Source organism: Ochotona curzoniae, unplaced genomic scaffold (genome assembly GCF_017591425.1).
Source record: "Ochotona curzoniae isolate NIBS_2020 unplaced genomic scaffold, NIBS_Ocur_1.0 patch48, whole genome shotgun sequence".
In the NCBI taxonomy this organism is placed as follows: Eukaryota; Metazoa; Chordata; class Mammalia; order Lagomorpha; family Ochotonidae; genus Ochotona; species Ochotona curzoniae.
In genome coordinates this window covers 487,599-513,274 of record NW_024467026.1, presented here as the reverse complement: position 1 = coordinate 513,274, position 25,676 = coordinate 487,599, and the positions used below count along the sequence as shown (strand labels likewise).

At 45.2% G+C, this 25,676-nt stretch overlaps 1 protein-coding gene across 1 annotated transcript in view; it reads left to right on the top strand.

The window, feature by feature from the left end:
• The first annotated feature begins 2,809 nt into the window (after positions 1-2,809).
• LOC121168054 (klotho-like) overlaps positions 2,810-25,676 on the top strand; it is a 55,107-nt gene continuing 32,240 nt past the window's right edge. The window contains exon 1 of the mRNA XM_040997823.1: positions 2,810-3,604. Within this exon, the coding sequence (XP_040853757.1) occupies positions 2,810-3,604 (795 nt within the window). The remainder of the gene's footprint in view (positions 3,605-25,676) is intronic.

The following is a 25,676-nucleotide window of genomic DNA, read 5'->3' as shown; positions in this document are numbered from 1 at the left end:
CATAAGATTCATGTTTGTCTCTCTACCCAGGCTTCTTTCACTTGACATAATATTCTCCATCTTCATTCATGTTCCTTCCTTTATAACTAACGTTCCGTTATGTATCCACAGTGCCTTTTCTTTACCCATTCATCCACTACCAGGGCTATGGTTGATTCCACACTGGGGCTGTTGGCGCTAGTGCTGCATCAATATGGAACTCAGACAGCTGTGCCGTACATGAGTCACACAGCAGTTCTAGTTTCAGTTTTTTGAGGCCCTTCCTCACCCTACCGACTTATATTCACACCAACAGTATATAAGGGATGCATTTTCTCTGTGTCTTTGCCAACATTTTAAATCTTTTTTTTTGAAGATTTATTTATTTTTATTTGAAAGGCAGACTTTACAAAGAAAGAAGGAGAGAAAGAGAGTGAGAAGCTGAGACAGAGATAACTTTCATCCGTTGGTTTATTCCCCAAGTGGCTGCAGCAGCCAGAGTTGAGCCTATCCAAAGCCAAGAGACAGGAGTTTCTTCATGGTTTCCCACATTGGCATAAGGTCCCAAGGACTTGGGGCCATCCTCTGCTGCTATCCCATGCCATAAACAGGGTGCTGGATCAGAAGTGGAGCAGTTGGGATACAAACAAGGGCCTGGATGTGGGTACTGCAGAGAGAGGATTAACCTACAGACCCGCCTTGTCAGCTCCTTTTATATTTGTTGATATTAGGCACTTTAACGTTGGTTTTTATTTGTATTTCTCAATTGGTGATGTTGGACATTGTTTCATATTTCAGTTGGCCATCCGTGAGTCTTTTTTTTTTTTTTGCAGAAAAATCTATTCAAGTCCTTTTCTCATTTTTACACTGGGTTATTTGTTTCCTGGCTGTTAAGTAGTGTGAGCTCTCCACTTAGGATGTTAACACCTGTCAGACGTACAGTGCGCACACACTCGCTCCCATGCCTCGGGCCCTCTGTGTCCTTCACTGCTTCTCTTCTTCCATCGCTCACCGAGCTCTACTTGGGTCCAGTCACGCTGCTTCCCGGATTCCTTGAAACAAGCCTACTTAGCTCCACCTTCAGAGCTCTGTCTCTGGAATGTTCCTCCTCTGCCTCTCCAGCAGCTCACAGAATAAGAGCTGTAACCTGAGGTTAGCATTCTCGGACTCCTCAGGAGACATTGCCTCAAGTCACTGTGTAAAACGCAAGTCCTCTGTCTTCTTTCCCTTATACAGACTGCATCAGTCTCAGATGATTTTTTTTTTAAATTGAGTTTCCTTATTCCATAAGAATAGAAGGCAAATCATTTTATTTACTTTTTATTTTCAACACTTGGAATAGTGCTTGCACATCACAGGTGCTTCACATATATTTGTGGAATGTATAAATGAATGAATGAATCCATAGAGAAGGAGTCAGTTGCCTTCCCAGGAACTGAAATGCTGACACTTTAAAGCCACACCGTGGCCCAGTAAAAGTGATTGGTTAGTACTGTCGGCCCAGATCTCAGGAATAGCAATTGATCATATAAGCACTGAATTCTACATCTTACGTACGGCAGGCCACTGCCCAAGCCTCTGCTGAAATCTTGGGATAGAGCTATCCTGATAATAAGAGCACACAGCCTGCAAACTGGCACAGTAGTTAAGAGGCAACTCGTGCAGTGCAGGCAGCTGATAGCAGAGCGCTGTTTGGATTCCTGGGTGCTCCACTGCCCAGCCAGCTCCAATATAAGATGGCCAGGACTTGCTTGCTATCCACGGGAGACCTGGATGGAGTTTCAGGCTCCCGACTTCAGCTTGATCCAGCCCAGATGGCTGTTGTGGCCATCTAGAGAGTGAACCAGCAGATGGAAGACCTCTGTCTCGTTCACTCAAAACAGGTTTGGGCAGTTTGGCACAACTAACTTACTAATTCAGAGCTGAAAATTAATTATTTAGAAGACAGATGCAAAGGATAATAAAGACGAAAGCGATTTAGTCAAAGAGAAATCTTCCACGGGGATTTTGTTGGTTTCTCCATCTCCCCCTCCCATCCCACCAACAACTCTGATCTGAAGCTGCCCCAGGGAATTCTTAGAGATCTCGTTTAAAACCAATACTGGTTTGGAGTGATTACAGAATGCTGACAGTACAAGAGAGAATAAAGCAAAGTCCCAACACAACTCTGAAGTATACTTTGTCTTCCCCGAAGGCTTCTGAGACCGGGATCCTTGGAGGAGGAGGAGAAGGGTACCTCCCTCTCCGGCTCGGTCAGAGTGAGGCGCACCTGCTAAGGGACAAGCCTTCTGCAGTCTATGCCTCTAACATGGCAAAGTCCAACCGGGCTCCCCTGTCTCACTCTCCTCATAGAATTTCAGACAACCTGCAGGTTATCCAGCTCCTGAATGGCAGGAAAGAGAAATCAGGTGCTTCTTCCCCGGCGGGCTCTGCAAAAGCTGGGCCTAGACCCCACGTCCAAGCCGGGGGAAACTTGGTGTATCGCTTTCCCACCTCGAGGTACCTGGGCTCCTCTGCTTCTCCCGCGAGCTGATGGGAAAGGGCAGGCGGCGAGAACTTGAGAGCCACACGGGCAGCCCATACTGCTCACTAGATCAGAGAGGAACAGGTGCCCTGTTCGCGCTCGCCATCGCGCCCCCTCTCGCAGTACCCTTCGCCCTTGGCATCCCCGCCCCCGGTTCCCGCGCCGAGGGAGGCGCCGATTGCAGGTAATTATTGCCACGGGGCCCTCACGGAGCGGGGCCGGGCGCGCCAGCGGGGGCGGGCGGGAGCGGCGGGCTCGGGCATAAATGGGCGCGGCGCGGGGCCCCAGCGCCTGGCTCCCACCAGCATGCCCGCCTGCGCCCCGCCGCGCCGCCCGTCGCCGCCGCCGCTGCTGCTCTTGCTGTTGGCCCTGGGCGGCCGCCGCCTGCGCGCTGAGCCGGGCGATGGCGCGCAGACCTGGGCCCGCTTCGCACATCCTCCGTCCCCCGAGGCCGCGGGCCTCCTCCATGACACCTTCCCCGACGGCTTCTTCTGGGCCGTGGGCAGCGCCGCCTACCAGATAGAGGGCGGCTGGCGGCAGCACGGCAAGGGCGCGTCCATCTGGGACACATTCACCCACCACCCCTCGGCACCCCCGAACACTCCCTTGCCGTCGGACACCCAGTCTCCACCCCCGCCCGCCACCGGAGACGTGGCCAGCGACGGCTACAATAATGTTTTCCGCGACACAGAGGGGCTGCGCGAACTCGGGGTCACCCATTACCGCTTCTCCATTTCCTGGGCTCGGGTGCTCCCCAATGGCAGCGCGGGCGCCCCCAACCGCGAGGGGCTGCGCTACTATCGGCGCCTGCTGGAGCGGCTGCGGGAGCTGGGCATACAGCCCGTGGTCACCCTGTACCACTGGGACCTGCCGCAGCGCCTGCAGGACGCCTACGGCGGCTGGGCCAACAGCTCCCTGGCCGACCACTTCAGGGATTACGCCGAGCTCTGCTTCCGCCACTTCGGCGGCCAGGTCAAGTACTGGATCACCATCGACAACCCTTACGTGGTAGCCTGGCACGGCTATGCCACTGGGCGCTTGGCCCCTGGTGTCCAGGGCAGCGCGCGGCTTGGGTACCTGGTGGCGCACAATCTCCTCCTGGTGAGTGCTGGGGGCCACGCCGCTGAAAGAGAGAGAGAGAGAGGGGAAAAAAGTGAGTGAGAGAGAGAGAGCGCGCGAGAGAGCACGACCCTTGGAAGTGCCAAGGCCAACTGGGGAGGCCAGAGTCTCCAGCTCAGATGGGGTCTCCCTGGAGCACACTGGTGAATTCACCTAGGATTGACGCCTTCAGGGAAACTGCCAGCTCCGACCTCCTTTGGAGGAGGCGGAATTAAGGCTGGGAGGGGAAGCCGGCAATGTGTGAGGCCCTGAGTGCCCCCGGGAGCTCATGCATCCCTAGGACAGAGGAGTCAGTTTGTTCAGTGCAGGGAAAGAATTTCTTTCTCTGTGAGTTCCCAGGTAAGCACAGGAAACTGGTGGTAGCCGCAGGGAAAGGATGGAGGTGGATGAACAAAGCTAACATGGAGATGCCAGGCACAAGAAGATAAACATGACGTTGGCCGTGTGACACCTGTATTCCCGTAGTGCTCTGTCCAGTTTAAGGGCTCCTCATTCACTAGATGAAAGTCATTCTAACACCTTTAACACCTTCGTGCAAGTCTTCATTCGCTCAGGAAATATCTTTGTGCTAAAATTATTTCTCAATCATTTTTTTTCTGTGCTTGTCATCTTTCCTGAGTGTTGTGATGTCAGTTGGCACATTTTGTCCAGGGTTTTGGATCTGGGTATCTTAGGTATATGTATAAATATTTTAATAAAAGTGCTTCAATGTGCAAGTTTGGATATACTGTTTTGGTGGCTTGTGGAGCTATTGGGAGAACAGTGTTCAAGTTCAAAATTAAGCCATGTATTCTGAACAAGCTCAAGAGAAAGACTATTTTTAAGCAGTGTTAATTAAAGCCATAGATAATTGAGGTAGAACAGTACTGGATTATTAAGTTGACGTAGGGGCTCTGAGATGCTGGTAATGTAATAATATCTAAATTAGATTGTACATCAGCTCCATAAAACCTGTCCGCTACTACCCATCATAAAAAGAGGTTGGTTTCATTTGATGGACAAATTGCGATTTTGGCGATATCTTGTATGTCTTCTCAGAAGGGTACTTTTGAGCAAATGATTCTTAAGCTTTTTTCAGTTTGTCAATCCTTTTAGGGAAACCAAAAGAAGAAGAAAACACCATAAACACCAGCAGTTTATGGTTGCTGTTATTTTTGTGGAGAGAAATGCTACACCTTTTGAAGAACATAAACAAATCACCCATAGATGTGAGAAAAAAGAGACCAGTGGACCTGCTGAAGATGTGGCAGAGCATGCCTGGGAAGTCACTGCTGAAGAGTTAAATCATACACATCCTATTTTTAAAGTACAAATAGACTCTGTATTTATACAGAAGTCATTTGTTATAGTGAGTTATGGTCGTTTCATTTGTAAGATAAGGAACCACATGACTCTGGTACTTTGGTATTTTAAATAATCAACAGATTTTAGATTCTCGTGCTTATTTTTGACCCTATGACTAACTTTCTAGTTACTTTCATGAGACATTAAACTAAAGTTGTGCCAAACACTCAGCATCCTTTCCAGAAATGCAGTGGACTTTGTATTTGTAAGAAATTAGCAACTGGTGGATAATTGACTTGGTTTTGCTGATGCCACAAACAATGTTGATTGCTGTAAAATATTAATTTTGCTTTTAAATGTGCTTGGATTTGGAATTCAGTCACTCTTGTGCTTTTACTTAGAAATAAGTTGTTTATCAAAAGAGATTCGTTAATTTGATCCCAGAAGATCTTTTCATTCTGTTTCCAATGTTCTTTCTTGGTGTGTGGAAGGAGGAAGTGGGTGTAGGGAAGCTGTCTCTTACCTAAAAAACAAGTCACATATGGCAGAAATTAGCACTGGGAAACTTCAAATGGAGATTGGCTGTTACTGTCCCACACAATTAGAAGCCACTGGGACTGAAGAGAATTTATTTGTGCCTGCGGGTCTGATGTTGATGAAGTATGGAGAAGCCAGCACACCTTCCATTCCTCTCTGTTTCACCCCTAATTGACAAGTGGGCTAGGGGACTCCTCTGGGAACAGGGGAGGCCTCCCAGGGATTCAGAGTTATGATCTGATGACCTGCAGGTGGCAGGCCCCAGGGACTGCAGCTGGGCGGGGTGCTTAGAATGGAGGCATGGGTGATCACTTTGAGGTTCTTAATCTTGGTGTGAATGTGACAAAATAGTGTGTTTGGGAGTGTATGTGAGAGAGATGGGGGTGCAGTGCAGGAGAGAGAAACTGAAGGAAGGATTTTCTTGCTGAGATTGTGGCCTGGATTTCTGATTATAACCCAGAGAAGGCTACACCTTCTTGGTAAGTCCCCTTCCATCCCAACCCCAGTCCTGGGAAGTTCATGCACATAGCTGTGCAGGGGACCTGCAGAAAAGACAACTAGGAAAGCTGGGCTAGGGGAGGTTAATCTGAGCACTAATGTGTGGTGGGACCATGACTGGTGTGAGGTGTGAGCCTCGACTTCGCACTCAGCTGAGTTGTGTGTGAGGCTGCTCTAAGCCACCACTCCCTCTTTCCTGATGCACTCCCTCAGTTTGGCCTCCAGACCCCTACCTGTAGTTTCTCCCTGCATACCCCGCGAGTATTCCAGATCTCTTTGCCTTTGGGTCCTCACCTTGCCTGTAAAAAGGGCTCTCCTCTAGTTCACTCCAGGTGACCCTTTGTATCCAAAGGACTTCAAACTTTGAACCTCCAGTGGGACTTTTCTTGGGTTCGAGCCTTGGCTAGACCAATTAATGTATAATAGACGCATCAAATGTGACACTATTAATACTAAACCCTTGTTTTCCCAATCTCTCTCGTGGCATTTTCTATTCTTGTTGGATTCTTATTCTTAACCCTTGTCTTCCTCTGATATCTTACTTCTAATTTTCAACAAATCCTACAGCTCTCCCTACCTTCTGAATGTGGAGAGAATCAAATCCATTCTATCATCTACTGCCACAGCTGGGGTCCTGACCACCAGGAGAATCTGCCTCCTAGCTGGTGACCTGGCTGCTGCCATACCCCCTGCAGTGTGTCCTGATGGCGAGTCTTCCTGGTAGACACGGCAGAGTATGACCTGCAGACAGGGGAGGGTCCCTGCCTGTTCAAGAAGCAGCTGCTTTGGGCCCACACCTGAATGCCATCTTTCCCTTCCATGGAGCCCCATAATGCCACACTTCATTGGGATGCCTCCTATCACATGCTTGGTTCACTGCTTATCTCCCCTCTTACCAGCCTACCAGCTGGGCAATTATCTTAGTGAAAAAGGCTTGTTCATCTGACTTAGGACAGTTTTGTGGCTGGAGATCAGAGGGTGGCTTCTGGCTATTGAAGAGTTTAATTTTGCCCCCATTGACTCATGTTTCTATGCTTTATTCTGCTACCAATATCACTAGCCATTTTCTGACAGAGAACACCAAATCTCAGGTGGGAAGTAGAAAAATCAGTATTCATAAAGAGTCAAAAACTCACATTTTCTCTGCAAATTTGAACTTTATCATCAAACATATGATTCTCTGATAAAGACTTCCAGCTAAAAGCTTATAGTCCCATTCAGTGCTATGCAGGTGTTTTCACCATGGGGTAAAGTCACAGTCTGGTGTTATTTATGCGGTTTATCTGGGAAGAGATTTTGTAATCTTCATTCCTAAAGGAATTAGTAGTTTATTATATATTAGGTGTACTCAAATTATGCTATGTACCTTCAGGAAGTCTGTAAAAAATTTGGCTAGATTAGCCAACTGGGTTGAAAGGTAATGTATATAATAGAATACTGCTGATTCTGTATACATTTAATCAGAGAGAGTTACAATATGTTCCAAAGAACTTGAATCATTCTTCTTTGAATCTCTGAACGCAATGTGTTTGTAAAAGTTATAGTCCAGTCCAATAAAAATTAATTAATTAATTAATTAATCAATCAATCTGTCTACTTATCTAACTTGTAAGAGTTACAGAGAGAGAAAAATCGTCCATCCTCTGCCTCATTCCCCAGATGACCACATCATTGGTTGGAGCAGGGCTAAGCGGACACCAGGAGCAAGAGTTTCTTCTGCAACTCTCACATGGGTGGCAGGGGCCTAAACACCTGGGCCATCTTCTACTCCTTTTTTCAGAGCATTGGCAGGGAGCTGGACTGGAAGTGGAGCCCTGTGAGTCAAACTGGTTTTCCTATGGAATGCCAGCATGACATGGCTGGTGGTAGTTTTGCCATAATGCTGGCCCCAAGGAGAAAAAAAAAAAAAATAGAATAGAAAAGGAACTACTACTTTCAAAATCATAGCAACATTTTACCAATGCCAATTATTTAAAATTCAATAAGAGTGATAATGAAAATTATCGAACATTTAAATAATGCCAAGTGCAAAATGAAGTTATGTATGACTACACTGCCTGACTAGGTCATCAGTCAGCAGTTTGACACACAGAAACCTTCTGATTGTTTCAAAAAATATCATTGCTCTGAACCACAATTGTGATATAATCAATTTGTGTAAAAAAAAAGTGCACTTTGGGCCCGGCGCGGTGGCGCAGTGGTTAAGGACCTTGCCTTGCACACCCGGGATCCCATATGGGCGCCCGTTCTAATCCCGGCAGCCCCGCTTCCCATCCAGCTCCCTGCCTGTGGCCTGGAAAAGCAGTTGAGGACGGCCCAAAACTTTGAGACCCTGCACCCGTGTGGGAGACCCGGAAGAGGCTCCTGGCTTTGGATTGACTCAGCTCCAGCCGTTGAGGCCGCCTAGGGAGTGAATCATCAGACAGAAGATCTTCCTCTCTGTCTCTCCTCTCTGTATATCTGCCTTTCCAATAAAAACAACAACAAAAAAATCTTTTAAAAAAGTGCACTTTTAAAAAGTTATCTCACTTTTTTGAGGCAAAAGGGAGATTTTCAAAGTAAAGGAAGAATGGAGTATGTGCTTTGGAAGGTAAAGGGAAATCCATTGGTAGTAACAATGTATGTACTCATTGAATTCTCCAATATTCAAGAAAAATTATCAGACAACTATACTTGTAACCTGTATTTAGCTGAATCAGAAGGACACACCTTTTATATGTTCATGTTTCATGTGTTCTGGGTACAAAGTTGATCTGAGGATAACCTGTCACTCTTCTCCCCATAGTGAATGAGAAGTTTCCAGTGTAGTTTTCGTAAGTGAATAATGTGGTTGTAAAATAGTCCCTGTTGTCTTTGATGTGTCCATTTTTTTTCCTTGCAAATTGGATACTTAGCTGTCTACTTTCTCCCACAATATCTGGGAAGTAGTTTTAAAGAGTTAGGAAGAACAGTGAAAATAAATCCCCAGCAAAGTATGGATAATCTTTGTGGGTTTGTAAAGCAAATAATATTCTGGTTTCCTCCAGGGGACAGAAAATGAAAATGTGAAGTGATGTCTCTTTGCCTGAGATTTACCCCCACCTTCTTATTATTATTAAATTAATATTATTATTATTATTATATAAAATAGCTGCTGTGGTTTGAATACTTGTTCCCTCCAAATGTACTTGTTAATGCAACAGCATTGGATGGTGCGGACCCATGGGAGGGGGATTATATCATGAGTGTTTTCTTGGTGCTGCTGGGTAGGTTTGGTGCTGGGATACCAGGTTTGCTATGTAAGTGGCTTTGGCCTCGCCTCCTGCCTCCATGGCAGCGCATGATGCTTGGTAGGGAAAGATGCCAGTGCCTCTCTTTAACTAACAGGGGCTGCCAGAGTCACCCCTTCCAGCCATGGTTGCCTTTCCAGGTATCTCTACACAGATGGGAGACAAAAGGCTTCTCTTGGATTCTGCAGGTTTGCCCACAATACTGTCCCCAGTCTTCTGTCTCTTATTTATCCCAGCAACCCTTCTCTGTCAAACCCAAGACCAGGCTTGCTAAGCCTTATTTCTGCTTCCATGAAATTCTGTAGGACCTCTCCAATAAAATTCTGTTGAAACGGTTTGTTTCTCTTCCTTCAGCAGACCTAGAATATGTTTACCTTGCTTTCCATGTTACACTCAGAGCCTCATAGGACTTTGAGAGATATTTGTTATGTGAATGACACAAAACACCTCTCTGCGAAACACCCACACAATGTGAAAGCAACAGAAAGAAATATTAACAATGGGTTCGTTGTTCAGGGTGCTGGCATTAGAGATGATTTTTTTTTCCTGCTTATCCAGATTTTTCCAATTTTTCTGTGCACCATACTTATTACAGTTTCTGGAAAAAGATGGCAGATTGTATTCACTCCTGCGACTGTGTTAGCTCTGGAAACCTCATGGGCCTTGAGTGAAGGAATTGTTGAGAGAGAAGAAGGAGGAGGAGGAGATCCACAAAGCTGTAGGAAGCGGAGAAGCAGCAAAACTTCCGAACCTGAAAAGCAGAGGACAGATGCTACGGGCTTCTCACAGTCCAGAAAGTGGGCTGCTTCTCTGGCAGTGAGAGAAGCCAAGAACAATTTGATAGTTGCAGAATCTTCAGAAGGCTCAGCGAGTAACCAGTCTAGAGAGCCTGGAACTAGAGGGCATGAGTGGCTAAAATGGGAAATTGGTCAAAATCTGTTTTAGAAACAACTGGACTTTTAGATCACTAATTGCAGTCCTTGCCACTGAACATCTGCTTGTCTTCTACCTCAGGAGATGTGAAGTTTGTGCAGAGAGTAACATGGAAGGTGTCTGGACTGAAGACGTCAGGCTCTGGAGTAGTCAGCTTTCTCTCACCATCACTCATTGAGACTACCTAGGCAGGGAAGAGGTGTTTTTTGTTTTGTTTTGTTTCTCTGCTCAGATTTTTGCAGATTCATTATTCAAAATGAGGTGGCTGCGTTGATCTGCCATCAGATGAGGGTGTTAGGTGGCAGAGCGCCTGTGGGGGGAAGTTCACGTGGGGATACAGAAAGCTAAAGAATTACACTCACCCCGCCCCCCATATCTACATGTCTCTTTCTAAGGCCACCAGGATTTGATTATGGGCCCCAAGCTAGCAGCTTAATCTAATACAGTTACTTTCCAAAGGCCCCATTTCCAGACATCATAATTTCACTAATTCTTAATCCTAATCCATTAACAAGTAACTTCAACCCAATTACTATTAATATAAGACTTTGAGGATCAAGCTCTTCTCTTTGAGTTTTTGGGGGTTTACCTGTTCTCTTTCTTTAAAATCTGTTCTATTTATCTGAAAGGCAGTGTTACAGAAATGGGGAGAAAGGGAAAGACAGAGGGAGAGATCTCCCCTCTAACGGTTCACTCTGCTCCCCCAAATAATCTCAACAGTCAGGGTTGGGCCAGGCCAAAGCTGAAAAACAAGCACTTCATCCAGCTTTCCCAAGTGGGGTGATGCAGAGACCCATATTCTTGGGCCATATTCAGCTTCTTTCCTGGGTTCATTAGCAGGGAGCTGGATAGGACATGAACTGGGCCCATATGGGATGCTGCCATGGCTGGCAGTGGCTGAAACCATTACACTGCAATGCTGGGTGCAAGACAGCTCTTCTAATATCCAAGCTATAGTGGTCACATGTGAGGGCACAAATACCATGTGTGAGACAAATGCAAAGACTTCCCCATTCTTCCTGTCCACCCCCAGGCTCTCAGAGTGATCAACAATCTAGGTGAAAACTTAAAAAGCCTATTCCAAGGTAGATGATGAACTCATGAGGAAAGACCTCTCCTGTTCTGATCTTGTGGGTTCCACTCCAAATGATTAAAACACATGATTACTGTGGAATTGAAAATCAAAAGCAATACCCACTTCACAGCTCCTGCAATGCACAAGTGTTTGTTTGCCAGTATTAAATACGAATGGACAGCTAAAAATCAATAGACATCTTAAATAACCATCTAACATGAAAGATTGAGACCCATTGAATTAAACTAAATAAAACAAAGTAAGTGTTTTTTTAAAGACCCATTTATTTTTATCTGTTGTAAGACAGATTCACAAAGAGAAGAACAGAAAGAAAGGTCCACTGGCTCACTCCGTACGTGGTTACATGGTTACAGCTAAACTTATCCAAACTGGGATCTAGTCCTTTATTTTTTCTAAAGATGTATTATTGTTGGAAACTCAGCTATACAGAGAGGAGAGGCAGAGAGGAAGATCTTCTGTCCATTGATTCACTCCCTAAGTAGTTGCAACAGCCGGAGCTGTGCTGATCCGAAACCAGGAACCCAGACCGTCTTCCGTGTCTCCCATGCAGGTGCAGGGTCCCAAGGATTTGGGCCATCCTCTACTGATTTCCCAGGCCACACACAGGGAGCTGGATGGGAAGCAGGGCAGCCAGGAAATGAACTGGCACACATATGGGATCCCAATATATGCAAGGTGAGGACTTTAGTTTTAGACCACCGTGTTGGCCCCTGCTCCTGCTTTTCATCCAGCTTCCTGCTCATGAGCCTGGGTGACCACAGAACATGGTCCAAGCATTTGTGTTCCTACCACCCATGAAGGAGTGCTGGATGAAGTTCCTGGCTTCTGTCTTTGGGTTGGCCCATTCCTGGTTGTTGTGGGTATGGGTATTTGAGGACTGAGCCAGTGGGTAGAAGATAGCTCTTTATTTATCTTTCCCACTTTGTTGCCCTCTCCTTTCAAATAAAAATGAGCAAATAAGCATTAAAAGCAGCTGGATAGATACATGTGCATCAGAAACTTTCTTATTTAAGCATTAAAAAAAGACTGGATGCACTTTCTTTTTTTTATTTTTTTTTGTATTGTTATTAACATTGTATTATGTGATACAGTTTTATAGGCACTTTCCTTATATGAGAGAGAACATTTATGAGAAAACACTTTCCATGCTGGAAAGTGTAACTTCAATAATCTGACCCATACTGTTTTTGTTTGGTTGGCTGTATCCCAGGTGTTTTGATATTTTTTTATTTCACTTTTGTTTATTCCAAACAATTTCTTTCCCTTGTCGAGTTCATCACTGGCTCATGGATTACACAGTGACATTTTTTTTTCCCAAGAGACTTTTGTTTCCTTTTTGTCACTCATGTGTTGATTACTCAGTGGCGCATTTTTTTTTCATGGTACTGTAATTTGTTGTTGATGTTGTTGTTGTTGTTGCTGCTGCTGCTGTTCTAACTCATACCAGTTGTTGACCTTGTTTCATGGCTTCTCAGTTATGGAAATGTATAGTGATGGAGTACTGGGGTCTATCATATACAGATGTGGGGGTATAATGGAACATGCATCCCTGCTTCCAGATGAAAGATGAATTCCCGATGAAACTGTTGGACATGTGTAGACAATGGGATGCTGGTTGGTCTGATTGTCTATACCAACAACGTTGGGGTTACACTTAAATAAGAGACTGATAGAATTATGATTCCTTATGAAGGACTACACCATTGTAGCAAAATGGGAAAATCTGTCAGGGGGTGGGAGTTTGGGGGGGAATCCCAGCCTATATAAAATTGTACCACATAATTCAAAATTTCAAAATAAAAATGTATTAATTCAAAAAAGGCTGGATAAACAAATACGTTTCATAACTTTGTTTTTTAGTTCATTCCTTCTTGTAGACCGGCTTTGGAACTTGGGCTGTAGTGCAGTTTATGCTATTATGGTTTCCTTATTGAGAGTGGCTATAAGCCAGGATAATCTCTGTCTAAGAGAGTTCTACTGGGAATGTGTGGGAGGTGGAGTGTGTTAAGTTTGGATGTTTGTATCAAGCAAGACACAATAAGGCGGTGAAACTATAAAGTATGAAATGAAAAAAATATTATAGATCCAACAGAAGTTAGGTATGCCAAAAGGAAGCTAATGGGAAGTCTGGAGCTCAAATAACGAGTAAGGGGAAGAGTGAGGAAGAGGACCCTGTGGACTGTATCTTTACCATTCCATGGACTTCATCCCTTTGGTTTTCCAGTATGGAGTAGTGGGTTGATTCAAGAAACCACACACATGAAGAGGGAACTTAATCCCATGACTCTAGTGCTGACCATTAGGTTCAATCATGGTCAGAGGCTGTGGGGTATGTTGCATCTGGGTGAGTACAAAGTAAATTAAGTGTCCTATATCAGAAGCAGTCAAGTCCCCCTAGGATCTCACAGTCCTCGTGGATGGTGACAAGCCCAGCTCTGTGGCCACCTCCCACTGCCAGCCCTGGTCTGGAGAGGAGCATCTACACTGAGTGGCTTAGTGAAACTGGAGCCTCTGGTTAGCACGTCCCAAGTGGCTTTGGTGAAGGGTGTGTTTGCTTAGTTTGGGACTCCTGGGAAATAAGGCCCAGATGTTCCAATGTATTATACTGAGATTTAACCTAGTTATTGATGTGTCAACTCTTGAGAGGGGTTTCTGTTGTCATTGAGGGGTGAGATCTCTTCAGCAGAGAAAAGTAGCCTTAGTGGGAAGGATGGGCAAAATTTTTTTTTAATTTATTTCTTATCGATTACATTGCATTATGTGACACAGTTTTATAGGCTCTGGAATTCCCTCCTTCCCTCCTTCCCTCCCCAAAACCCACCCCGCCCCTGGTGGATTCTTGTTGCATTACTAGTTAGGATGGGCAACTTTTTAAGCTCCAAGGAATCCCAGGGGTCTGAAAGCTAGCCTCCGTAAGGGCAACCACAGCCTATGTTTTGAGTCCCAAGTTTTTCCAGCCAGCACTATAACCTTGGCATATACATCAGTGTGGCTGAGCATTTAAATTTACCTGGATCCTAATGATTCTGTTTGGCCCCAGGTTCACTTCTAAATTGTGTCAACTCCATCACTCCAAGAGATAAAGACCTCTCTGTCAACTACCATTGATAACTTCTGGTCCTTAAATAGGTCCTTTAACTCTTTAATTATTGTTTTTTTTAAGATTTATTTATTTATATTGGAAAGGCGGATATGCAGAGAAGAGGGGAGACAGAGAGGAAGATCTTCCATTCGATGGTTCACTCCCCAAGTGGCTGCAAACGGCTGGAGCTGAGCCAATCCAAAGACAGGAGCCAGGAGCTCTTCCAGGTCTCTCACACGAGTGCAGGGTCCCAAGGCTTTGGGCCATCCTCTACTGCCTTCCCAGGCCACAAGCAGGGAGCTGGATGGGAAGCAGGGCCGCCGGGATTAGAACTGGTGCCATATGGGATCCCAGTGTGTTCAAGGTGAGGACTTTAACCACCACACTATCGCGCCAGGCCCATCTTTAACTTATTGTTAATGGCCCCCAGTTTCTCATTATCTCTCTATAGAGTCTCAGTACAAAATAGTCTCAGTATGAAGCATAAGTTTCCTGTTTCCTTGCAGGCATGGGAATACCCAGGTTATTATCTCTTTAAAAATGATGTTTTCAGGCCCGTCGGAGTTGCCTAGCGGCTAAAGTCCTCACCTTGAATGCGCCAGGTTCCCATATGGGCGCCAGTTCTAATCCCGGCAGTTCCACTTCCCGCCCAGCTCCCTGCTTGTGGCCTGGGAAAGCAGTAGAGGACAGCCCAAGGCTTTGGGACCCTGCACCCGTGTGGGAGACCCAGAAGAGGCTCCTGGCTCATGGCTTTGGATCAGTGCAGCACCGGCCGTTGCGGCTACTTGGAGAGTGAACCATGGAACCATGGAAGATATTCCTCTCTGTCTCTCCTCCTCTCTATATATATGCCTTTCCAATAAAAATAAATAAATCTTTTAAAAAATGATGTTTCCACTGAGGGAACCATTTGTGCCATGGGACTAATCTGTTTCAACATATCAGAATGGCATTCTTCCAAGAAGGGTTTTCCAAACCCACATAAATGTCAAGATGGAGTTATTCAGATGTGCAAGAAGTGCACTGAAGGGAGTTGTGAAGGGTCGGGGGAGAATCCAGAGAAGGCAGGTGAGACCATAGGTCATGATGCTGTCTGACTTCTGAATGGAGCTGATAGAAAGGAGGATCAGATAGAAGAGAATTAGTGGGAAGAGACTCCTGTGGCAGTACAGGTCAAAGGAAGACCCACCTGGGACATGGAGAGTCCTTGAGGCAATGCTGCCTGTTGAAATAATTCGTGTCTTGTGGCAACAGGCCTGCACTGGTATCCCTGCCAAGTTCCATTATAGGGGACTAGCCTATGAGAAGCACAACACAAGGCCAATTGCCCTAGTGGATCCCAAAGGGTAGCAACTGGTGCCATCTAAGCTACCGCAAAGACTAACAAGGGATGCCAGTCAGAAGAAGGGAATGGGAATCATTTCCAACATAGATTTGGATGCTTTCAAATCATCACTAATTCATCATTCACTATCTCTTGAACCATTTCTCATGAAGTTGTTGGAGGCTAACCTCCATTTAAAACGATGATAATCACAAGGAAGAACACATAGGGTACACAGATAGTGGGTCTAAGCAGAGAGGTGAGGGTGATGTTAGGCCCTGGAAGTCAGCTGTGCAGCAGACTGCAGCCAGTGCAGAATGGGGGAAGAGGGCCAAAGTGTGTCTCCAAAAAACATACTCAGAGTTTGTACTGAAAAGCCATTGGAAATTGTGGGAAGAGTTTGCCGCAGGCATGAAGAAAACCAAGAAAATGAAAATACAAACAAAACAAACAAACAAAAAAACATTACAATGATTAACTTCCAAGAAGTTAATCGAGTTGTGAGTCAGGATAATGTCAGCAACGGATATTAGATAAACTCTAAACAGTTGAGTAACTCAACTGTTGAGAACTGAAATTTCATGGAGCATGACAGGAGAGTGGTGGATAGTGCCTGAAGTGAGTGTGTGCAGACATGTAAACAGCAAGGAGAAAAGACCCTGAGGAAGGGATCTGAGAAGGTGGCTGAAGTTGAGGACCATGTATCTGACCTTTTACACTATGAGCATTAAATGAACATAAAAATGTAGAAACCAGTGTTTTGTTTTTTATTTTTATTTTTTTATTGTTTCATAATATATATCTGATGTAAAAGGGGAGAAGCCCCACCCAGTCTCCCACCCACCCCAGGTCCCAGATGTGGGGCATGCCCCGAGGGTCTTTGCTGAGTGGTTTTGATAGTTCAACAGTTCTGAATTGCTGCCACTCTCACCACTCCAAGCATGATGAGGTCGTTGGAGAATCCACTGATTGACATAGTCCATCATAGAGTCTCCATTTGCCCAGTATTTTCATTGCCAACATATAGCTGAGGTGGTTGATTGACTTGTTCTGTCCTCTGTCTTTTCATGGTTAGGGTTCTGAGTCCAGAAGCTCGATTGAAAGGATCCCCAAAGAAACTTTGACTGAGGTGTTCTCAGACCAGATTCTTGTATGTAGGAGGAAGCACAGCACCCAGCACAGTCCATCACCCCGATCAGCTGGTGGTTGCAGTTGCTGGGTTGGTTCTGTTTCCATCCCTGTCTTCCACTGGAACCAATGGGTGTTTGCAGTCTAGCCTGGTTCTGCCCAGCACATACTTGGCCCTCACATAAACCAGTGGGAGCTACAGCCTAGTTGGAGCGACTCACAATAACTCCCACCAGGCCCACCCTCTACCCTGGTTTGCCAGTATGTACAACAGACTAGTCCAGTCTGTCCCACATCCCATTTGGCTCTCACACATGTCAATGGGTATTAAAACCTTGTTCCATCTAACCAGCTCAACTATCCAGCCTTCACGGATGTTGTTGGGTGTCTGTCTAGCCACCCCAGCCCCTGTCCTAGTTTTCATGCCCTCCTGTGGGGGGTGGTAACCCAAGAGGGAGGAGCCCACTATTTCCCTCCCAGGCCACTCCCACTCCCAGATTATGCACTCTCCAGGTGGTTCTGTGGTTTAACTTGACAGAACTAGCCCCCAGTGCCAGCTTCTGCCAGCTGATGCTGCGGCTAAGCCCAAACAACCCTCACCCACTCTAATTGTAGATTGCACCAGTAGGAATAATCAGCCCAGCCTGGTTTTTCCCTGATCTGGTCCACATGAGGCGCACAGGTGTTGTAGCCCTGCCTAGTCTGGTTGAAACCAGTGTTTGTGCTAGTACTTTAGACATTAGTTTTTGCTAGTTGTAGCATGCAGTTTGCATATTCTAGTCTATAAAACTCTTTAATTCAAACTTTGGAGAATTTCTGCGTTTTCAGATTAATGCCTTTTGCGCTTTCATCCATTTGGTGAGAGGAAGTTAAAAAGAAATAGGGCAATGAGGAAACCCGTGGGAAATTGTTAAGTCACTTGCTGTTAGGTACAGGCCTTCTGGTAATTAATGTTTCTAACATCTGTCAGTGTTTGGCATTTGATAAACAGAGTACATTTTTGTTTAACAAATACTGTCAAAACGTAGCTTTTCCAGCAGAAAGAGTGCTATCTTGTATGCACTTTCTCCTTGACCCCAAGAATTCTATGAGGTTTGTCAATTATTAGGATTATTCTATACAGAGATAGGAACATTGTGTTATCAGATAAGCTATGTAATTTAATAATTAAATTAAATTATTAATAAATTTAATGAAAATTATCCCAAGGTAGTTTAGCAGATTTAATCTACAAATTCACGTTGTCTTCTGTATCTATTCTCTTCTTCAGTACAGATGGTCACTGACTTACAATGGCTCGATTTCCACAGCATCTACTCTGTGACGGCGTGGAAGTGTACCCATATACACATTCTGTTCCTCACATTCAACAGCTTTAGCATATAATACATTACATGAGATTTCTAACACGTACTAGAAAATAGACTTTGTGTTAGGCTGAAGTGTTTTGGCACATTTGAAGTAGGCTAGGCGAAGTTCTGATGTTTAGCAGGTTGACTGTTCTGGATATATTCTTGACAGAACAATGTCTTCAACCTCAGATGAATCTGTTGAGCCTCATCAGACTGTAAATCGAGGTGTGTACATATTGGTGTGCTTTTATTAGCCATTATGTAATTTTGCTTCTGAGTCTGTTGTTTCTGAAACCTATTTTGCTTCACTTCTAACTCGAGACAATGGTTTTTTCCTTCAAGCATCTCATTTCCTATGATCTCTCAGGGTAACTGGTGGCTGTATTGTGATTATAAGTGCAAATTATTTTGTTAGGCTACCCTTGGGGATGACAGATTTGCAATGGCATTCAGACTCCTGGTATTCTTGCCAAGGAACCCAAATTCAAGAAGGAATAGTTACAATAGAAGGGCAAGTGGTAACCAAATCAAAGCTATTGGGGACAATAATTACAATAGTGCCTCATGCTAGATAAGAACACTAAAAAGAAAGACCTGGAAGTCATGGGCAGAACTGATAGTTCTCCAAGAGATCCAGATACAGTGAATTAAGGAAATCAGAGAACTGCTATAATCTGTGATCTCAGAAAGCAATGTTGACCTTCCAATCAGCTGTATTATGCTAGGGTAATAAGTAGGCTTTAGGGATGTATCATGGGGTCAGACGCACTGGCTCAACTGGCTAATCCTCCACCTCCAAGTGCTGGGATCCCATATGGGCACCGGTTTGTGTCCCAGGTGCTCAACTTCCCTTTCAGCCCCTATTTGTGACCTGGAAAAACAGCAGAGGAGGATGGCCCAAAGCCTTGGGACCTTGCACCCACTTGGTAAACCCTGAAAGAAATTTCTGGATCCTCACTTTAGATTGCTTCAGCTCCAGTTGTTGCAGCCATTTAAGGAGTGAACCAACAGATAGAAGATATTTCTTTCTCTCCTCTCTGTTTTACTTTCCAATAAGAATAAATAAATATTTTTTAAAAGAAATATACTATGTATGTGTGTGTAAATATATAGTCAATCAACTAAATATTATCATCTGAGTCTAATCTATAACTTTTTGTATATAGTTTATAACCCTAGATGTTTTTCATGCAGATGCAGTTTTAGTAAGGAAGCTCAGAGTAACCTGTGGGCTGACTTCCTGATACATTTGTGATCTTCTGGGAAAGCTCCTGGGAAGGGTTAATTCCTAGCAAGGACAAATGGATCATTTTGCTGAGTGACATGAGGAAGCAGGAAATGTGGTTTTTGTTGAGCATAGATCCAACTCTTTGTCAGGAGGGACAAGGTATGGTTCTGCCAGGTTCTCTGAGTTTTCCAAAGTTAGAAATTCAAGAGTTTCTATGAGTGTCCCTGATATTTAAGTGGTAACTAAGAAAATACATCAAAGGACAAAGGAACTTTCTCTATGGACTTAGAGTTTATAACATGTGGCTCTTATGAATGCCCTGGAGAAACTGAAGAGTGTGGAAGTTTGGAACACTAGACAGAGAACTGGGCAGGGATAGGGCACAGGCCAAGTTGAAAATGAAGCTGCAAACTTTCTATCACCTCCCACAGCTTTTTCACTCCTGTAAGCTGATAACATTTGTCTTTCACATATCAAAAGTGAAGACTTTTCTTCTCTGAAAACCTTGAATTGTTCTAAAGGTAAAACCTCATCCAGCAACACTAGGAGTAGAGACACCCGCCTCCCTCCCCACCTATAATGGGATGACTGCAATGTTGACAAATTGACATAGGGTACAGCCTTCCCTCCATAACGTGCCTGCATGCTTATCATATTTGGACAATTTATTTTTAAAAGACTTATTTATTCCTTTTAAAATCACAGTTACAGCGGGTCTGGGGATTTGGGGCAATCTTTTATCTGCTGGTTTATTCTCCAGTGGCCACGAGGTTCTAGTCTGGGCCTGGTGGAGCCCAGCCAAAAGCCAGCAAATTCTTCCGAGTCTCCCATGTGGTCCATCCTCTATTGCTTTCCAAGGTATGTCAGCAGGGAACTGGATCAGAATTGGAGCAGCCAGGATACCAACCAGCATCCATAGGGCTATTAGTGTTGCAAGTGTCAGCTTTATACATTATACCACAATGTCAGCACCTACCAGTTTTTAAGCCTTCTCTCTTGATTATGAATGGACAGTCATACATAAAAAGAGAATGGAAGACATTGGTGAGAGCCAGAATGGATGCATGCCAGTTGGGCTGGACTGTAGTAGCTACCAGTGAGTGTCAGGACTGGGGGCGGGCCATATCAGTCTGGGGAGCAGCACCTGCTGGCACATGTCAGATATATTCCTGGGAGCCAGCCTGGCAGGAAAATTTTGGAAACCCCCTTGCAAGGCCACAGGTCCCACTGTTGAGTGGAAGAGCCAGGTCTTTGAACAGGTCATATCAAGCTGAGTTGCAACACCTGTTGGCAAAAGTGTGAGCTGGGTCTGGTGGCAGGCTGGGCAGGATCAATCCACAGCACATACTGGTATGTGCATAAGCCAGGCTGGGTTGGACTGCAATATCCATCAGTTCACATAAGAGCTAGGGGATGGTCCTAGTTGTGATAGGCTGTTGCACCTGCTGGTGAGAGCTGGGACTGGAGGCAGACTGGATTGAGGCAAACTGTATCATTGCTGGAGAATACTGAGACTGGGGGCCGGTCGTCTCAGACTGAGCCTCAGCACCTGCCTACACCATAAGATCTATGGCTGGGAGCAGCCCTTGTACTGAATCTTAGAGATTTCCTTGCTGGACCACTGTTCCCACTGGGGAGCATGAGGACCATGACTCAGGACAGGTCTGTCTGCAGCCAGACCAGGTTTGGCTAGGCTACAGCACCACCTGACAAGTGCCAAAACTGGGTGTAAGTCAAGTCAAGCTGGACTGCAGTGCCCCCTGACAGGTGCAAGGTCTGGGCCTGGGAGAATGCCTGGCTGTACTTATTACTGGTGTAGACAAGAAGCAGAGCTTGGGTTGGCCAAGCTGAATCAGGCAGTAGCACCTCTTGGCAAGCGTGAGGACAGGGTCTTGGGGTGGGTTAAGCCGAGCTAAGCTGCAGCACCTATGGGTGTGCACAAGATTTGGATAGGATTCAGGCTGGGCTGGACTAGACCATAGCAAAAGCTGGCACATGCAGTCTCTGGGCTGGCAGTGGAACTGGTGAGGGTCATTGAGGGTTCCCCAACTGGGCCAGAGCACCTGGTGCACATGAGGACCAGGTATGTGACAGGCTACCTGGGTTGTGCTGTAGCACCCACTGATTTGAGAGATGGGGCAGGGGTTGAACTGACCAGACAGCTGTATCCACTGATATGTGTGTTGGCTGGTGCAAGTGACAGGCTGAACCTGCCTGAGGTCACCCCAGGCAAGGTTTCTTGGAGAACTCTCCAGTTACACTGCTGGACTCAGACCCCAGCCACAGGTAAAATTAAAGGATATGTGGTCTGACCTTGGAGTGTATGCCCTGGGATTGGGCCTCCTCATTTGCTGATGCCTGTGCAGTGGACGGCATGCCCAGATGCATACTGGGGACTCTCCCTCCCCTTCTCTGCCTGTGGATGCAGGAGAAAAAAAAAAAAAAACCTGAAGCATTTGCCCCACCCACCTTCCTCCATACCTTACCCTCCCCACCCTAACAGAAACCCACATGGGCATGCATTCCTCTCAACTATGTAAACAATATTAAAAAGAAAATTAACTTAAAAAGATAGTTGAAGAAAGCTTTTAACAGGAAATACACAGGAATAAAATATACAAATAGGAAAGCAAACCGGGAAAGACATTATATAGGAAATTAGACATACAAACTAAAAAAGAATGACAGAATATGAAAAAAGTTCTTTTAAAAATTACTTGCAAGAATGTGCGCGCGCGCACACACACACAAGTAAGAGAACAAGTGAGAGAGAGGAACCTTCTGTTTGCAGGCTTACTGCCCCAAACCTCCAATGTCTTGGCCAGAGCTGAGCCAGGCTGAAGGCTAGAGCTGGGAAGGCAAGCAGGTTTTTCAAATGGATAGCAAGGATCCAAGTGTGTGAGGCGTTCATTACCTGCTGTCTTTCAGGATGTGTCTTAGCAAGATGCTAGAATCCTAAGTGTAAATGGGATTCCACATCAGGCACTCTTCATGGGATAGGTGTATTCCAACCAGCATCCTAAGCTACTCCAAACACCTTGCTCGTACGAAAACATTTATCAATATCTACGATGAGATTGTTGGATTAAAATGTTCAGCAAAAATTTGAAGACGAGGGTCCGGGGCAGTAGCCTAGTGGCTAATGTCCTAGCCTTGCAGACACTGGGATCTCGTGTGGGCACTGGTTTATGTAGCAGCTGCTCTACTTCCCATCCAGCTCCCTGTGTGTGGCCTAGCAAAGCAGTTGAGGATGGCCCAAAGTCTTGGAACCCTGTGCTCACATGAGAGACCCGGAAGAAGCTCCTGGATTCTAGCTTCGAGCTTCGGACTGGCCATTGTGGTCACTTGGGGAGTGAAGCAGCGGATGTTAGATTTTTCTCTGTCACTCCTTCTCTCTGTAAATCTGACTTTCCAGTGAAGATAAATAAATCTTAAAAAAAGTTTTTTTTTTTTGAAGAGTAGAATAAAAACAATACCTCCAAAGTAGTACAGAGTAATGAACGGGAAATGATAAAGATGTATTGATTTATTTGAAAGGCAGAACTACAGAGACAGAGGAAGTGAAAGAGAGAGAGAGAGAGAGAGAGGATCTTTCATCTGTTGGTTCACTTCCATAATGGCTGCAACAATGAGCTCAGTCAGACTGAAGCCAGGAGCCAGGAGATTTCGCCAGCTTTCCCACACGGGTACAAGGGCCCAAGCACTCGGGCTGTTTTCCACTGCTTTCCCAGGCACAGCAGCAGCAAACTGGAATGGAAGTGGAGCTGGAACTGTCAGCCACGTGGGATGCTTCCACTGCAGGTGGCAGCTTAGTTTGCTTTGCCACAACATCAGCACCCGTACATCATTTTATTAATTGTGTTGTTAAATGCTCAGAACTGCAAACATGAACTTCCTCTTCAAAGAGTTTCTAGCACAACGAGTATAAAGATATGTAGGGATTTAGATCGCTTACTTTCCATGTTTCCTAATTAGCTCATGGAAGGTAGGTGCGAGCAAAATTGTGATTGAAGTAGGAACAGACAGGATCTGGAAAAAGTGTGGTTACAATTCTTAAGACATTAAGAAAAAATCTAGGGTAATAGCAACTCGAGACAGCATTTAGTACAGATTGGACTAGGGGAGTAGAAAGTTCTAGCAGGGAAGGGAGGGCTCAATGTGAACAAAAGACTCAGCAGAATCAATAGCAAGGCAGAATGTGTGATAGCGAGTAATCAAAGCGTTTTTAAAAACCACATATGGAATATTATGCAAATGTACTAATGAGGTGATTATGCAAAAATGTGCAGAAAAGCGAAGTTATATAGTACCTTTGGTTCTGTGATGGACAGCATTTATACAGGAGTTGTTACATAAACCCTGATAATGAGTTAAGTTTGAGCAGACATTTGGAAGAATAAAGGAAGAAAACTGGAGGATGTAAAAGAGCTAGCCTCTCATTATTCTAATGAATTGCTAAATTTCACAGGAAGCATAGTATTTAAGAAAGTGGTGTCAATCAAGGGGGAAAATGAGGTTAATTGCGATTATCTGGGGTGGCGGGTAGGGTTGGGCAATGGTGAAAGTGGAGAAGTTCTACTGTAGTTAGTACTATTTGACTTTAAGCTCTATGAAAAAATGAATTCAATTATTTTTAAAAATTGAGTGCCATTGACTGATGCTTTACAGTTCCTCAAGTCCTAGGGAAATTTGTGGAGAGATGCACAAGGTTTAACTGACTTCTCTGTGGCTGCCAAGGGCCACACAGAGCTGGCATCAAAGCCCAGGTGTCTGACCCCTCCTGTGGGTGCTGAGTGTCTCTTCTCCAGGTTGCCTCCGACTCCTTCTCCACATCAGCCCTGTAAATGGAGAACAATTTGCCACCAACCTATTTAACCTCCACGAACAGCCAGGGGCTCATCATGATCAGTTTTATAAAAAGCAATGCCCAAATATACCTGCTGAAGTTACTAACCAGACTCCCTGGCTTTAAATAACTGGTTAGTAAAGGATCAGGAACAGGGCAGAGCTCACTGGACCAGTTTGCCTGTGGTCTGCCATCACTCAAAGCTTTGTTTGTATTGAGTGTCCACGATGGAGCACACGCAGGGTGGACTGTGGTACTGCTGATGAGAGACCAGCACTGCTGTCCTCACTGACTGACCTTGTGTTCTCAGCTGCCGTTGGAATCTACCTGAAATGCCTTGTTCTATCTCCCCAGGACCTAAACATCATATTTCAATGTATGTTTTTTAGATTTATTTATTTTTATTGGAAAGGCACATTTACAGAGAGAAGGACAGACAGAAAGATCTTCCACCCACTGATTCTTTACCCAAGTGGCTACAACAGCCAGAGCTGCATCAATTCATAGTCAGGAGCCAGAAGCTTCTTCTGAGCACCCCACACGGGTGCAGGGGCCCAAGCAAAGTCTTGGGCCATCCTTGACTACTCTTCCAGACTTTGACTGCTTCCCTTCCAAACAGAGAGCTAGAAGGCAAGTGGAGCAGCCAGGACATGAACAGGTGCCCACATGGGATCCCAGTGCATGGAAAGTGAGGACTTTAGCCACTATACTACTGCATCGGGCCCTCAATGTATGTTTTAAAAACAGCCTCGTCCATGAAGACTTCTCTGATTTCCCTTAGCTGAAAGGAATCTTCTCCCCACCCCCCACCTTCAATGAGCATTGAACTTTCAAAAAAAAAAAAGAAAAAACTATACCCTCTGGCACTTTGGCTTTCAATTTTGTGTCATCATTACTTTGCGGACCTTTGCTTCGGCCCCTCACAATGCCCTGGGTCATAATCTGTTGAGTAAATATTTGCTTAATGAGATGCTGATTGCACAGGAACTCAAGTAGCAGCCATGAAAAAAATGCATTTAAAACCCGATTTCTGTTTTCCTTTGCAATTCTCATTTCTGAAAGGTTAAAGAAATCCAAGAATCCCTTTTGAGGATTTGCAGTACAGACGATGCATGGCTGTTTACTGCTGCTCTGTGAGAAACAATGCAGATGCAGGAGTGAGAAACCATGTCGTTCACAATCTGATTAAAAAGTTCTTTTTCATCTCCTTTAATGTTCAAGCCCTGCAGTTTTTGAAAGTTCCCTTTGATCCCAAAGGAAGCTGAAGCCAGCAGCCCTCAGTGCTGCAGCCCCCTGTTCTGGAAGTATCCTCACGGGTATTGAAGCAGCAGGGTCCTCGGCTTTGCCCTCTCCCTGCCTCCCAGCCACACTGCAGGTCTCGCTCCTGTGCCTTGGGGCCTGTTACTCTCTTCTCTCTGCGAGGTTTTCCATTCCTATCCCTTCCCCAGTAACCACAGAACCAGTGCCTCTATCTCCC